The 16,289-nt window shown below is 57.1% G+C and overlaps 4 protein-coding genes across 4 annotated transcripts; 3 read left to right on the top strand and 1 right to left on the bottom strand.

The window, feature by feature from the left end:
• Positions 1 to 826: 826 nt before the first annotated feature.
• Positions 827 to 1,949, top strand: SPRG_07862 (hypothetical protein; the record flags this gene model as incomplete). Its single annotated transcript, XM_012346853.1, has 3 exons — positions 827 to 1,556; positions 1,607 to 1,668; positions 1,716 to 1,949. 3 exons carry the CDS (start codon positions 827 to 829, stop codon positions 1,947 to 1,949), a joined length of 1,026 nt encoding a protein of 341 aa, XP_012202243.1.
• Positions 1,950 to 2,665: 716 nt separating this feature from the next.
• Positions 2,666 to 7,970, top strand: SPRG_07861 (hypothetical protein; the record flags this gene model as incomplete). The annotated part of the gene is made up of 3 exons (XM_012346852.1): positions 2,666 to 3,931; positions 4,078 to 4,803; positions 4,857 to 7,970. 3 exons carry the CDS (start codon positions 2,666 to 2,668, stop codon positions 7,968 to 7,970), a joined length of 5,106 nt encoding a protein of 1,701 aa, XP_012202242.1.
• Positions 7,971 to 8,676: 706 nt separating this feature from the next.
• SPRG_07860 (hypothetical protein) lies at positions 8,677 to 9,795 on the bottom strand (the record flags this gene model as incomplete). The annotated part of the gene is made up of 2 exons (XM_012346851.1): positions 8,677 to 8,918; positions 8,943 to 9,795. 2 exons carry the CDS (start codon positions 9,793 to 9,795, stop codon positions 8,677 to 8,679), a joined length of 1,095 nt encoding a protein of 364 aa, XP_012202241.1.
• A 719-nt stretch (positions 9,796 to 10,514) lies between these two features.
• On the top strand, positions 10,515 to 15,851 carry SPRG_07859 (hypothetical protein; the record flags this gene model as incomplete). Its single annotated transcript, XM_012346850.1, has 1 exon — positions 10,515 to 15,851. One exon carries the CDS (start codon positions 10,515 to 10,517, stop codon positions 15,849 to 15,851), a length of 5,337 nt encoding a protein of 1,778 aa, XP_012202240.1.
• Between the last annotated feature and the right edge of the window lie 438 nt (positions 15,852 to 16,289).

The raw sequence follows: 16,289 nt of genomic DNA, 5'->3' as shown, positions 1-16,289 counted from the left end.
AAACCTACCTAGTTCCAGATATTCAGCATGCCCAAGCCGCATGCAAGCTGTCATTTGGTCACCAAAGAGGCGTCAATCATTGTGGTAGAGTTGGTGGGCGATAGAGTGTGGCTGGATTGTTGCGTGTGCACAGCCACCCCGATACTCGTACTTTACCTAAACTATACAAAGAGTAATACTAGTCAATGACGCTACGCACTTAATCGACCCTGTAGCGAAATAAGACCAATCACGGCTCTACTTTGGCCGTGCGGGGTTTTAATTGGATAAAATTGCTTTAGCGATGCGTGTCAATGTTGCGGATCAAACCGCATTGCGCTCTTCCAGATCCACCTGGACGGTTGACGTACTTCGAGCTAGCATGTAGCTCCACTAGTAGGTACGTCTAGTGTATGCATATACGAGTTAGTCGAAAATGTAGTCGAGTACTGGACGGGCGGTCTGGTTCTGATAACCTGGCGGGCATCGCACCTGATCACGCGATGGCATTCCTCCCAACCCAATCTCCTGCCGTTGACACCACCTTTCGCAATACCTTTACACGTAGACTGCTGTCGCTTGCCGTCTAGTACGCTGCCGTATACATACTATCGCTCGACACGACATATCGCCTATAAGTCAATGCAATAATGCGTTTGGGTCATCCGCATCAAACCAGAGCGCAATAAAACAAGCGTGGCACGAACCAGAGCCATCGCATGGACGTTGGACGACCCACGACGAGACGCGGTGTGGGTGGGTGCGCGCTTGCGTTGGACGACGCGTGAGTCGCTCTCGGCCGACGACGACAACCCGACCATTTGCTCTTTTTCGAGCTCGAGCAGCGATGGCCGTCGAGTCGCCCATTTCCACGCTCGATGGCCACGGGAAGCGGTCGTCTGTCATCGTCTGGCGCATGACGGACGAGCGCGAGTACATGGAGAAGGACGACGTTGCCGTTGCCTCTGCTCGGCGGCGGCGTCTGCTCGTCGTCGTTGCCGGTCTCGTCCTCGTCGCGATCGGTGTCACGACGACGCTGATCGCGACAACCGGCACCAAAGAGGCCTCGACCGCCTCGGCGTTCGCACTGAGCTCCACCGGCAGCCCGGTGCCGGTCGTGCTGCCGCAAGACACCGATAAGAACTCAGAGGCCTTTGCCGCGATCGTCGGCACACTGCCGTCGACGACCGAGCCGCCCAACGGGTCGCATCTGATCGAGTCAAGCATTTATGGGACGCCAACACCGACAGTCAACGAAATGGCAACCCCGGTACCGACCACCGAGACACCGGCCCCCACGACGGTGACACCGGCTCCGACCACTGAAACACCGACGCCGACGACGGTGACGCCGAAACCCACGACGACGACACCGCCCCCCGCCCCCCGTGTCCCCAAGAATGCGATCCGCGTCCAAAACAACTGCGGCAAGGACATTGAGCTCATGTACATTTTGCGGGTGGGCGACAAGCACCCGGTCTATTACGAGCCGATCAAGAAGGGCGGGTACTACGACATTCACGGCAGCCGGTACGATGGCGGCACCCTCCGCGTCGGGCGGTCCGAGAGCGCGACACGTACGACGTTGCAGTGTATCTACGCCTCGTCTCACGACCGATATGGCTAGTCTTTGAGTTTAGCCATGACCGCGGCAAGCACTGGTACGACATTAGCGTCGTGCCACCGGGGGTTCGTTTGCGCCAGTGCACGCTATCGTTCTCATTACAGCGTTCTAGTGCGACGATGGCCACCACTCGTGGAAAGAGTGCATGGAGTACAACCGCTGGCGCACGGGCTTCAACGTGCCAATGAAGGTCGAGGTGCAATCGTACACCAACCACCAAGGGTTTCGGTGCCGCAACCTCGAGTGTCACCACGAGCAGTGCCCCGATGGCTTTTTGTACCCGGCCGACAACCTCAAAAACATGGACTGCCCATACGACGAGTCGTTTCTTGTCACAGTGTGCTAAAGACTATATTCCCTTGGCTAAGACGCTCTCTTTCAACAATAACCCATTGCACCATACATGCGTTCTGGTCTTGCATCCGCAGCGATAGAACGTCGACGACGAGAAGCCACTGGCGACGTGCTGATTCGACGATGCGTGTGGTGAGCCACACCGCACGACCGCTACGAGAGTCGCCATCAAGCATCCAAGTGACACCAACCGTGGCACCAGGCCGCCAACGTCGATTTAAATCCTTCGGATGGATCCTCTCCCGTCGATAGCACTTATATAATTACACTCTACCACCCAAGGGCATAAAGCTCTCGAGCTGTTCTCGCCTTAAGGACGCCATATATTTGGCGACTTGAAGAGTGGTGCACTCGTAGCATAGCATGCTCTTCAACATTGCGAGAACACTAGTGTTGGAAAAGGATAGAACGGCGTCGAAGCGTCGGGGTTGCGAAATGGATGTCCCAACCACACCACGAGTCCTCGTACGAAGCCCTGTTTGCAGACGTTTGAGCGACATGCCAACGAACCCACCGGCCTTGAGTGCTTCCTAGAGGCCCTGCCACAACTTGGTAAAGATATCTTGGGGCTGATTTCTCGCTAAATACCCACATGTCACAACCAGTCAATCGATCTCGAGAGCTTTTGTGCTCAAAAACGGTTTGTGCAGTTACGCTGTCGGTTGCAGCGACGCTCAGCGCACTTTACGTACCCAGCTTGCGTCATCGATGTCTTCCGTGGTCTCTACTGCGCTTGGCCTCCTCTATGTACTCGCGTCCTTAGCCTGCTGCGTCTATTACACGAGCCTCTTACAGCCCAGCTTTGCCAACGACCTCTGGTGGGCTGGCTACAACGTCTCGGGCTACCAAGCTTTTCTCATCGATCTCTGTAACCAGTTTCTCATGACCAACGCCAACGGCTCGCTCGATGTGCTCTCTGCCTCGGCCATCGTGCCCAAGACGTACTCGACCATCGACGCGTTTACGTCCATCTACACGCCCTACATGCACGACGTCCTCCTCGGCGAACTCACGTCCATCGAGTACGCTGTGCCGCATCTCCGGACGCTCAGCACCTACTGGTCCATGCGCATGAACGTGCAGCACTGCTGGGTTGACTTTAACAAAACGTTCGAGATGGCCCACACGCTTCTTCGGCAAGAACGCTGTAAGCGCCGCTATAAAACCAACGCTGCCGTGTACCTCGAAGCTATCCTGCGCAACCAGCCATGGGACGCGTTTTTGGCAATGTGGACCAACAACTTTAACGCGGCAATCCAGCGTGGGCTTGAAGAAACGACAACAGGTCGCTCGTTTCTGGCACAGATGGCGACAGCGGCCAACACTACGTCGGTGGCCGACGAGCTCACCTACTGGCGATCGTACAATGTCTCTCACTTTGAGCTGCAGTGGCAGAGTCGGTGGCAACCCGGCGTCTCCGAGACCATTGTTGTCTCGAACGCTATAGGAAGACAAGAAAATTTTACGCTCAAAGCGCTCGACCAAGTCACGGGTCCGTGGTCGACCCAAAACATGTTTTGGATTCCGCTCAACGACCTTTTTAACGCGATGCTCATGAACCGGAGCATGGTACGGGGCACGAGCCGCTACTTTGGTGCCAACGTTAGCTCATCCTTGCCCGCCATCAACTTGGAGACGTATCGAGGCATGGCCGACAACCGCGGCAACCTCGTCGACAAGGCGTGGGTCTTCCACACCTTTATCGGACCATACCTTAGCATTGACATTCGCTACAAGCTGCGGCCAGCACCCCTTGTCACTGCGTACAATCGATTTCAAGATGTCGTCTTCACGCATCTCGCGACGTCGGCAACACGATTTGAATCGTTTAGCAGTCTTCAGGTCGTTGTCTTGGCACCGACGCCGCCTCGGTGGATCAATCACACGTACTATGGCGGTGATCCGGCGTGCGTGGCAGGTCGCGCCGCGGCGTACGTTCAAAAGCCCTTTGGCTTTTACGACGACTGCTCACAAGTAGCCCCGCTGACAGTGCAGCCATCGCCGATGGCTTTGCTCTTCGCGCTTCTGGCGAATTACAGAGACGCGCCTTCTGTCGTAACCATTTGCGCCCTCTCGTCGACGCCAGGCACTTGTGTATCGGCGCTCTCAGCAGCGTCAAGCTGGCTTGGGAGCTGCCGATTCCAGATGACCTCTTGTCGATGCTCGAGTCGTTGCCACCGATCCTTCACGCCACACAAGCTGGTTTTATGCAGTTTGCAACATCCGCAAATGGCTCGTGGGTGCTCTTGCAGCAGCCGCTGCTGAGCGCTCGGGACGATCCCTGGACGTTCTATGGCTGGTGCTTTGCGGCCGACTGGGCCACCGGGCTTCGCCAAGCCGTCTCGTTTGAAGGCGACGTGTCGTCAATCGTCCTTCTCTCCAACTTGTATACGAGCCAGCACTACGTCACGAGCAACCAGCCACTCGAGACTGCCACCAAGATGGTCTACTACATCGTCATGATGACGTCTTTGTACCTTGTGAGCGTCGGCGTCGTCGCGCTCCTCTACACATGCTACAGTCGGTTTCAAGTCGTCGGTATCAACCTACTGCGGTTCAACCGGCTCGTCGGCTCGGTTTGGGTCGGTCGGCAGCTCATGTTCATCCGCGGCACGAGTGCTATCTTGCTGCTGAGCGCACCGCAGCTTCAACTGACCTCCTCGCTTGGCTACACGCGCATGACGTCTTGTCCTCGGTCGTGGTTGGAAGCCGCCGTGATTGCAGGCGAAGCCACGTGGTTCACGTACAGTCTCCACGACCTTTTCGTGCTCGTTTTCACCGACATGACGCGTTTATACGCGCCGCTGAGCGCCGCGCTGGTATGGGTGTCGCATGTCGGGCTCGAAGTGGCCGCCCCGTTGGCGTGTCTATTGAGATTGATCGACGCTGCGTCGGGCAGGACATGGATTTTGGCCTTCTCTGCACCGCAGGACGCATCTTTGTTGGCAGCAGCGACCGCATGCTATTACTACTGGTCCTGCAAGTCGCCTCTGTAGTCCTATCAGTGGTCATCACGAGCCTACTCCGGCGAGTCTCGCGCACCAATTGGTGCGTTCGCGAGACAGAGTCGCTTCTCACTGGCTCGGCGCATGCTTTTGCAGCACCGATAACGTCGCTGGCCGAGTGGACGCAAGAGGTCGACACATACGACTGCGTCACGTGCCTCCTCTGCGGCTTTTTGCCCATTACGATTGGTGGCGACCGCTACCTCTTGGACCTTCCGCTGTGGATTCTAACTGTGGACTCGCTCTCGATCTCCCGAGTCCGATCTATACTGCCGACGAGGCGTCCGCAGCCAATGGATGTACTGCCAGTGACGAGTCCGCAGCCAATGGACGTGCTGGACGCCAAAGCACCTCCGAAAGCGTTCGTGTCGTGGGGCCGTCGCTGGCGCAAGACCCTCGCCGTCCTTGGTCTTGGCTACGTCATCATGGCCATTGCAGGCAGTGTCTCGTACTTTGAGATCTCCAAAGTCAACTTGGCCAACGATCTGTATTGGCCCAACTTTAACGTCACCGGCCACCACGCGTTTTTTGCCACCTGGCTCAACGAGCAGCTCGTGCTTGGCTTGGACAACCACAGTATCGCACTGGATGATCCGAGCATCAACCTCCTTGGGTCGTTTGCGGCACCGACAGCCTACGTCTCGACCGTCCACAACTATGGCACTTGGCTCCAGCACAGCGAATTGAGTTCGATCGAAGCATCGATTGCGGGCCTTCGCGTCTCGGATGCATGCAACGCGCCCTGGATCTTTACACCGTACTGCTACCTCGACTGGAAGAAAACGTGGCACATGGCGTACTCGCACCAGCGCCAAATGCGATGTCAGAAGATGGAGTCGAACGCTGCCGTGTACCTCGAGTCGGTCCTGCGCAACATTGACTGGGCGACCTTTGAGTTTTGTTGGGGCAACGCTTTTGAGACAGCCTTTGGCGTTGATTTGCGGCAAACCAGCCAGGGTGAAGCCTGGTTGCATTCAGTGGCTGCCGAGCGACTGCCATTACGAGTCGAAGCAGCCACATGGCGCGAGTACGGTCTATCAACCTTTCAAGTACAGTGGCAAAACTACAAGCGCATCGGCGCCATTAACAGCTACACGATTGTCAACGCTTACGGCGTCGCCTACCCCATGCCATTGATGTCCCTTAACGGCAGCTACCGCTGGAGCAGTCAGACAACATACAAGATGTACTGGTCGCTTGCCAACGATCTCTCGGCGATCGTGTCCAACGCCAGTGGCATTGGTGGTCTCAGTCTTTTGCGGACAAGTCCTCGGTTTGCCTTTACAAATACCTCGCTGCAGACCGTCTTGACAAGAAACTTGACGTTACTGTCGCCGCTGCCAAACGGCTTGGCGCTTGTCACTGCCACGCTTGGTCCGTTTGGCGTCTCGGACATGGTGTATGTAAGTGTTCCAGCCGTCGTTAGCAGCCTCTTCCGCGACATTCTTCAAATGACCCGACGCGCTTTAAGTCTGTCGCTGCAAGCGCAAGCGGCCTACGCCTCCATCACGCCTCTTCCACAGTCCAGTCCAGTCCCTAAAAAGTGGCTACTGCCGCCTTTGAACCAGTTTGGCGCCTCCATTTTGTGCCAAGAACTCGCAACGAGTCGGCTCACGTCCGCAGGCTTGACCAGCATGCTCTCTTTCGACATGTCGTGCTCCTCAACCGCGCCGATTCTGGCCAAGATCGTCCCGACGCGGCAACACTACATCGTGTCAGCGATTCTCTCGGGTCTCAGCGCGTCACCACCCAGTGACTACCGCAATATGTGCTCGTTTGACCCATCGAATATCGCCCTCTGCCTCGTCTACCTCAACCAAACGACACGCTTCCTTCAGACCTACATGCCAACAGCCAATGCGTCATTTGCGTCCATCGCTGCGTCAACCAATGCATTAGTCCACAGTCTGAACATTGAGTTGATGATCTATGCCAAAGTCAACGGGTCGGCGCCACTCGCACTGCTCCACACCAACCTCCTCGACCCAAGCGAAGTCGGCTTTGGCTTTTTTGCGTGGACGTACCTCTACGACTGGGTACTCGGCCACCGCGAAGTCATCTCGTTCCAAGGCGACTCTGGAACGCTCACCGTGCTCACAGACATCAAGCTGCCGCTACTCCAGCAAGTGCAGCCGTGGCTCCTCACGACCGACATTGCCGCGTACTTTCAAGCGGCTGTCTCCTTTGTGACGCTCATGATTCTCATTGTCGCCGTGACAACAACGTTCTACATGATTCTGTGCCGCGGGCACTTTGTTGGCACCAACATGCTCAAGCTCGACCGCGTCGGGGGGATCGTCTGGGTCGGCCGGCCCCTGCTCTTTCTTCGCTCTCTGACTGCTTTAAGTCTTCTCTCGACGGCGCCCCTCGACCTTGCGAGCTCGGGGACCGTCGCGTACTTTACGGTCGTGCCGACCTCGACGACCAAGTTGCTCTTGGCGGCGTGGGAGGTCACGTGGCTCGCCACCATCGTCGAAGACATTGCGCTCGTCGCGACGCGTGAGTACGCTCGGTACTATGTGCAGCTCAACTGCCTCGTGCTCTGGGTCGTCGCGTCGACCTTGTCCATGACGCAGCCCGTGGTCGTCGATAGCGCCATTGAGAAACTGTGCCGACTCGACGAAATCGACTTTCAGAGTGTGTGCCGTAGCGGAACGATTTTGATCGGGCGCGTGGACCGCCTGATTTTGCTCAGCGCCTTGGTGCTGAGCAGCAACGTGTTTTGCTATGTGGTGAGCCGGGTCGTGCTTGGGCCGCGCGCCCCGTGCCCCGCGACGTCGGTGCACCTCGCAGCGAGTGCAAAGTACTATTTTAGCCACGACGCTCGCATCCGCGATGGTGTCTACTACCTCGATCGCGCCTCGGCCGTGCTCAACGGCTTGCTCACGCTGCGCTACAAGCAGACCATGTATGCCCTCGACGTCAAGCTCTGGCGCATCTTTGTCGTACCGAGCCAGCAAGCGCATGACGAGTGGCACATGAGCTATCCACTGCAAAATGCACTGTAATCCATATTCGTCGATGGCTCGACCTCGTCTGCATGCGATGGCGTTCATGTACAATAAGATGGAGCAAGAAGGCGACGTGAGCTGCAGCGAACGGTAGCGGAGCGTTGGCCTCGAAACGCCGTAGCTCTTGTGTGTTGACAGCCCACAAAAACGCAATTCACGCATCGACGGGCCTTGTTGGTTGGGTCGGCGACCTGAAAATGTGATGCAATGTGTTTGCTCGTTCAAGCGAGAAGTTAACCTCTTCTCCAACGACTCATGTTCCTTTACAAATCCTGCCCTGTTCAAAGCCACAACCTCACTCTCAAACACACGATTCACATTCAACTCATCCCTCAACTTACACCACCAAAACCTCTCCTCAATCTGTACTCTCTCTCATTCACATAATATGTGAATGGCTACACTTGTGCCAATGGATGATGATGATATTATCCTCATCATCCATTGGCCCACGTGTAGCAAAAACATCGTATTTCTTGGAGTCGAGGCGTTGTCGACTCCACGTGCTACTGGACATACCCACATGTAATACCACACCAATGGTGGTGATACGATTAGCATGGGACTATTTCGTCGTCGCATCAAGACAAAGCAGCCGCACCACCAACCGCGGACGTTCCCCGTGAAATCGTGCGGGCTCACAACCATCCACGTCCTCCCTCGCCGAGAAAAACACGTTATCGAGATCGATTGACGACATTATTCACGAGCAACCGAGCCGCAAACGACAGCGATCGCGACGATCGGGACGGGGTGCAAGCACGTCGGCCACGTCCGATTCGACGTCGTCCGGAAGGTCGCAGACGACAAAGGGCACGTCACGGACCAGCGCGAGTGCCCGCAAGAACGCACGCTTGTCGTCGTCGTGCGCGATATGCAGCGACACGAGGAGCTCGCGGACGTGGCGGCCCGCGGCGACGAGCTCGGTGAGCACGTAAAACATGTCTGTCATCCGCAGATTCGACGCACTGGGCGCCACGTTCAGCCAAATCAAGTGCGGTAAGCGTGGCACGCCAGCAAGCACCGCGGCAACCGCCGAGCGGTCCATGGGTACCTGCTCCAAGCGGAGGTGGTCGAGCCGCCGACACGTTGTCTCGAGCGTGTCCATGAGCCGCGCTGCAAAGTCCCACGTGCCGGGTGTGCTGCACCAGAACGCAAGATAGCGCAGGGCCGGGACGCATGCGAGCCCTGCAAGGAATGCTTCGGCTTGGTCGTCGCGCAGTTCATTGACGACGAGGGAGTGCAGTTGGTGAAACATTGGGGCCGCTGCGGGAATTTGCACCAAGCGTGGAAAGTCACTGCATGCCAACCGCTGGAGGCGCGTCGACCCGAGTGCGGTCGCGAGGTGGCGGATCGTCGCGTCATCGAGGACGGCGTTGGTGCCGAAATCGAGTTTCAGCAATGACGCGGGGAGCTGGCGGCCGTGAAAGCCTGCGAGGTTCGCGACGCTTAGAATACTGAGGTCTTGGAGCGTCGTGCTGGCTTCGAGCGCATCGCAAAATGCGATGGCAGCACTATCGTCCATACGAACGACGTTCGACACGTGGAGGGACTGTATCGGCGCGGCCCGTAGCCACGCCGCCAAGACATGCCCGACCCGCGGCGTGGCGTGAGCGTCATCTAGATGCAGTGCCATGTTTTGGAGACGCGGATGGGCGACCGGGTCGGCGAGCACGGCCAGCAGATCGTTGAGTTCGACAGAGTCGTCGTCGGCATCGTCATCGCCCGGAGCGTTGATGTTGAGGGTGCGTAGATTGGGACACTGGCGTAGAAGCTCGGCGATCGCGCGACCTTGGCCGTCGATCTCAAGGGCCTCGGTCATCTCGACGTCGACCGAGACGATTGAGGCGCCGAGGTGCGGCACGATCGATGCCAACTGCCGCGAATACTCGATCGCGCGATTAGGATCTGCGGGCGCAACGGCAGTGTCTTGCGCAAGCGTGCGAGTACGCGACGCGGCAAGTTCGTGTCGTACCGAGTAATATACGGCCAGGCCACGTCGACGTTGGTCGGTGGCGCCGTCGCGAGCTGCAGAAATGCTGCGAGCGCCGGCGTCCAGACCGATGGCGGGACCGCATGCAGAAAACTCTTAAAGTCAACAGCGTTAGAGAGCGACGTTGCTATCGCCTCGACGACGTGCAAAGTGATCGCTCCTCAATGGAAACGCAACCCATCTAACAAACTAGCAGATAGGCTAATAAAGCACAGAACTGAGGAATTCGCTCTTCGCATTCGGCATGAAGCGCTGGCGTCTCGTCGCTGCGCCGACCCCATCACTGCGGCTATCACTGCGGCTCGTGGGCACTTCGGCGTAGAAGCAGATCGGTCACGATTCGTGACCGATCGATACAGGATCAACATGCAATATCGTTGGGAGCGGCCATAACAGCTACGAGAACGTAGGCCTTCCCCTTCTTCTGGGATAACGCAAAAAGGAGCTGATGGAGGTTAGCCAACTCGATTTCAAAACGTTTTGGAGCCGCAACCGTCGGTACAACGACCAAATAAATTCGTTGCATCGACTTTCGCGATCCAAGTGGCATGCGCACCTCAAGTGTACTTGGTGCAACAACGAGCCTCCTCTATGTACTCACGTCCTTAGCCTGCTGCGTCTACTACACGAGCCTCTTACAGCCCAGCTTTGCCAACGACCTCTGGTGGGCTGGCTACAACGTCTCGGGCTACCAAGCTTTTCTCATCGATCTCTGCAACCAGTTTCTCATGACCAACGCCAACGGCTCGCTCGATGTGCTCTCTGCCTCGGCCATCGTGCCCAAGACGTACTCGACCATCGACGCGTTCACGTCCATCTACACGCCCTACATGCACGACGTCCTCCTCGGCGAACTCACGTCCATCGAGTACGCTGTGCCGCATCTCCGAACGCTCAGCACCTACTGGTCCATGCGCATGAACGTGCAGCACTGCTGGGTTGACTTTAACAAAACGTTCGAGATGGCCCACACGCTTCTTCGGCAAGAACGCTGTGAGCGCCGCTATCGAGCCAACGCTGCCGTGTACCTCGAAGCTATCCTGCGCAACCAGCCATGGGACGCGTATCTAGCGCTCTGGGCTGGAAATGGGCTTCGCTTCAACGTAGCCATCCAGCGTGGTCTTCAAGAGACTATGGGTGGTCGCTCGTTTCTGGCACAGATGGCGACAGCGGCCAACACTACGTCGGTGGCGGACGAGCTTGCCTACTGGCGGTCGTACAACTTGTCGATATTTGAGCTGCAGTGGCAGAGTCGGTGGCAACCTGGCGTCTCCGAGACCATTAAAGTCTCGAATGCACTGGGCATTCAACAGAGCTTTACGCTGAAAGCGCTCGACCAAGTCATGGGTCCCTGGTCGTCCCAAAACATGTTTTGGATGCCGCTCAACGACTTGTTCAATGGAATGACAATGAACCGGAGCTTCGTCCGAGGCACGAGTCGCCACTTTGCGACCAATATCAGTGCATCATTGCCCGCCATCAACTTGGAGACGTATCGAGGCATGGCCGACAGCCGCGGCAACCTTGTGGGCAAGGCGTGGGTCTTCCACACCTTTCTCGGACCATACCTCAGCAGTGACATTCGCTACAAGCTGCGGCCAGCACCCCTTGTCACCGCGTACAATCGATTTCAAGAAGTCGTCTTCACACATCTCGCAACGTCGACAGCGAGATTTGAATCGTTTAGCAGTCTTCCAGTCGTTGTCTTGACACCGACGCCGTCGCGCTGGCAGGCCAACTACACCTTTTACGGGGGTGACCCGATGTGCATTCTTGGCATGGGCACATCGTACGTCCAGCAGTCGTTTGATTTTTATGACGACTGCTCGCAAAAGATACCTCTCAGTGTCCAGCTGCCGCCCATGTCCCTCCTCTTTGCTCTGCTCGCAGCGTCTACAACCTCAAGGACCTTCTCGATCCACGCCATCTGTGCACTCTCCACCACTCCAGACCCGTGTGTATCGATGCTCTCTGTAGCATCAAGCTGGCTTCAGGAGCTACCCATTCCAGACCAGATCCTGTTGATGCTCGAGTCGCTACCACCGGTGCTTCAGGCCACAGACACCAGCTTTATGCAGTTTGCCAAAGCCTCCAATGGCTCGTGGGTGCTCTTGCAGCAGCCGCTGCTGAGCGCTCGGGACGATCCCTGGACGTTCTATGGCTGGTGCTTTGCGGCCGACTGGGCCACTGGCATTCGCCAAGCCGCCTCGTTTGAAGGCGACGTGTCGTCCATCGTCCTTCTCTCCAACGCATATACGAGCCAGCACTATGTCACGAGTGGCCAGCCGCTGGAGACGGCGACACGCATGGTCTACTACTCTGTCGTTGCGAGTTCGGTCTGCCTTGTCAGTGTCGGTGGACTTGCATTGCTCTACACGCTTTACAGTCGCTTTCACATCACGGGCCGCAATCTGCTCTGTTTCAACCGGCTCGTGGGCTCGGTCTGGGCCGGCCGCCAACTTATGCTCATGCGCGGGACCAGCGCCATCTTGATTTTGAGCACGGCACAACCAAAACTGGTGGCACAATTTGGCCATAGCCGGCTTGTCGCGAGTGCGCGCTCAGTCTGGGAGACGGGTATCGTGGCCGGCGAAGCCACGTGGGTATCGTACTGTCTGCAAGAGTACCTTGTGATAGCGCTTCCAACTGCCTTGACGAGGCTCTACGGCCCATGGACGAACGCGCTAACGTGGCTTACAATAGTCGTATTGGACATCTCGTCGCCGGTGCAGACGACTATCGAGCTGAACCGCGCTTGCGTCGGTGGTGACATGGACTATGGTCTTCTCTGCACCGCGGGGGCCATCTCGATTGGGAGCTTGTCGCGTCTGCTCCTTCTATTCGGCCTGCAGGTCGGCCTCGTGCTGATTTTGATCATGCTTATTTATGGCTACCAGCATGCGTCATGTTGCATGTCTTTCGGCGGTGAATGCGAAGCCAACGACAAATATGACGATGCAAGCTTGCTCATGTCGGGCATGTCTCGAGCGCTCGTCGTCCCCGAGGAGGCAACGAAGCACTTGTATGATGCCGTGACCTGTGTGCTCTGTGGCCTCCTTCCGCTTCGGCTGCGCGGCCGCCGGCGTATCTTTGACCTCAAGCTATGGAGCTTCCTTCCCGACACGATATCGACGACGAGGCATCACACGGTGTCGCCCGAGCACTGCATGGTCGTCCCGGCGCGCCCAATACAAATGCCGCCCCCGCCGACGTTAGACTTGATCAAAACTGCCGTTGACAGCAGGCGACGCTGGTCTGTCGCGTCAGCACTCCTCGGTCTTTTCTATATGGTGTGTGTCATTGCGAGCTCCGTCTCGTACTTTGAGATCTCCAAAGTCAACTTAGCCAACGACCTGTATTGGCCCCATTTTAACGTCACGGGGGCTCATGCGTTTTTCGCCAACTGGCTCAACGAACAGCTCATCTTGCGCGCCTCGATACAAAACATCGCACTGGATGATCCGAGCATCAACCTCCTTGGGTCGTTTGCGGCACCGACAGCCTACGTCTCGACCGTCCACAACTATGGCACTTGGCTCCAGCACAGCGAATTGAGTTCGATCGAAGCATCCATTGCGGGCCTTCGCGTCTCGGATGCATGCAACGCGCCCTGGATCTTTTCACCGTACTGCTACCTCGACTGGAAGAAAACGTGGCCCATGGCGTACTCGCACCAGCGCCAAATGCGATGTCAGAAGATGGAGACGAATGCTGCCGTGTACCTCGAGTCGGTGCTGCGCAACATTGACTGGGCGACCTTTGAGTTTTGCTGGGGCAACGCCTTTGAGACTGCATTTGGTTCGGATCTGCGGCAATCGTCCGAAGGTGTGGAATGGCTGCATGCCGTATCCAGCGAGCGCCTGTTACTCCAAGACGAGGCAACCAAGTGGCGTCAGCACAATCTATCAGTCTTTCAAGTGCAGTGGCAAAACTACAAGCGCATTGGAGTCTTCAACAGCTACTCGATCGTCAACGCCTTTGGTATTTCGTACCCTATGCAATTGATGGCTCTCAACGGCAGCTACCGCTGGAGCAGTCAGACAACGTACAAGATGTACTGGTCGCTCGCCAACGATCTCTCAGCGATCGTGTCCAACACCAGTGGTATTGGTGGCCTCAGTCTTATGCGAACGAGTCCTCGGTTCGCCTTTACAAATACCTCGCTGCAGGCCGTCTTGACGACCAACTTGACATTGATGTCGCCGTTGGCCACTGCGTTAGCCCTTGTCGCAGAGTCCATTGGTCCGTTTGGCGTCACGGACATGGTCTACATCCGCGTTCCAGTTGCGGTTAGCAGCCTCGTTCGCGACATTCTTCACATGGCACGCTTATCTATGGGGCAGTCGATCCTCGCCCAAGCTGCCTTCAACAAGATCACACCTTTGAGCACATCGTACCCGACTCCGAAAAAGTGGGTTACGCCCAAGTACGGCTCGTTCGGCGGGTCCCCTCTCTGCCAAGAGCTCATCTCGAGCAAGGCGGTCTCGAATGGGTTTGCTTGCATGCCATCCTACGACCTACCATGTCTGCCGACGTTGCCGGCACAGAGCAAGGTCCTTCCAACACGGCAACACTACATCGTGTCAGCGATTCTCTCGGGTCTCAGCGCGTCACCACCCAGTGACTACCGCTCCCTCTGCTCGTTTGACCCATCGAATCTCGCCCTCTGCCTCGTCTACCTCAATCACACCATGCACTTTATTCGGACCTACATGCCAACAGCCAATGCGTCATTGACATCCATCGCTGCGTCAACCAATGCATTAGTCCACAATCTGAACATTGAGTTTATGATTTTTGCAAAAGTCAACGCGTCAGCGCCACTCGCACTGCTCCACACCAACCTCCTCGACCCAAGCGAAGTCGGCTTTGGCTTTCTTGCATGGACGTACCTCTACGACTGGGTTCTCGGCCACCGCGAAGTCATCTCGTTCCAAGGCGACTCTGGAACGCTCAATCTCTTGACCGACCTCCAACTCCCGCTACTCCAGCAAGCGCAGCCGTGGATGCTCACCCAAGCGTTCGCCACGTACTGCCGCGGCGGTGTGTGGTATGTCACATTTCTCATGCTCTCCGTCTCGGCGCTCGCTTGCGTGTATGTGCTTGCATCCCGCGGGCACTTTGAGGGACTCAACATGCTCGAGCTCTCGCGGGTCGGCGGTATTGTCTGGGTCGGCCGGCCGCTTCTCTTTCTTCGTTCCCTGACAGCGCTCTGCCTTCTCTCCACTGCCACGCTGGAGCTCCAAACCTCTGGCTACCGCAGCTACTTTGCCGCCGTGCCCACGCCGTGGTACACGATCGCACTCGCGGCCGGCGAGGTCACATGGCTCGTCTCGGTCGTCAACGACATTGCTCTTGTATTTACCAAAGAGTACTCGATGTACTACACGACCGCCAATAGCCTTCTCGTGTGGCTCATTGTCGCGAGCCTCGCTGGCGCCATCCCCGTCGACGCCACGCTCGCGCTGTCGCCACATTGTCAGTTTGTGCAGTTTGATTTTCTAATCGCCTGCGATGCCGGCGAGTTGGTGATTGGGCATCTGAGCCGCTTGCTTGCGCTGATTGGTATCGTGATTGCGTGCAATATTGTCTGCTACAGTGCCGTCCGGCGCTGCATGCATCGCCCGAAAGGCTGCGTGACATCGCTCTTGCTCTCGAATGGGGCCAAGTATTTGTTTCTGCACGACGGTCGCCTCCGTGGCGACGTCTACTACCTCGATCGAGCCTCCGCAGCCGTCGCCGGCATCGTCACACTGCGCCTCGGACGTGTTTTCTATGCCCTCGACATTAAGCTCTGGCGGCTCGTTCCGGTAGCACTCCCATTGACCAAGCTCGAGAGCCCGCTGCTTGACGCCGCCTTGCCCCTCCTCAACTCACCGCTGTAACAATCGAGCTGTCGAAACAACGCTGGAATTCTATGCTCACCTCGCACAGAAACGTCAAGTGCACCCGATGCTACTGGCCGACGTCGCTCCATGAACGTGTTTCGCGTTATCTTCGTTGTTACAAAGAATTCGCATACGTAGAGACGAGCAATTTCCTTCTGCTTCATTCGCTCGCCGGGCCGTGGCTGCGCAGGCGGCGGCGCGGGGGTGCATCTTGCTCTTCAGTAGTCGCCCGGGGCGCATGCAGCCGCGGGTGAGGCCCATGACGACACGCTCCATAAATTCTTTCCAGGCTTCGCGATCGGCGGCAAAGCTCCGTAGTTTGTTGAGGTCCTCGAGAAACGCCAGCGACGGAGGCGGCGTCAACGACTGGAGGTCGCGGTGCAGGACGATCGGCAACGTGATCTTCTTGGTGCGGCTTCAAAAAATACACGGGCT

The sequence above is a fragment of the Saprolegnia parasitica genome, assembly GCF_000151545.1.
Source record: "Saprolegnia parasitica CBS 223.65 unplaced genomic scaffold supercont2.31, whole genome shotgun sequence".
Taxonomy (NCBI): Eukaryota; Oomycota; class Saprolegniomycetes; order Saprolegniales; family Saprolegniaceae; genus Saprolegnia; species Saprolegnia parasitica.
This window is presented reverse-complemented; position numbering and strand designations above follow the sequence as displayed.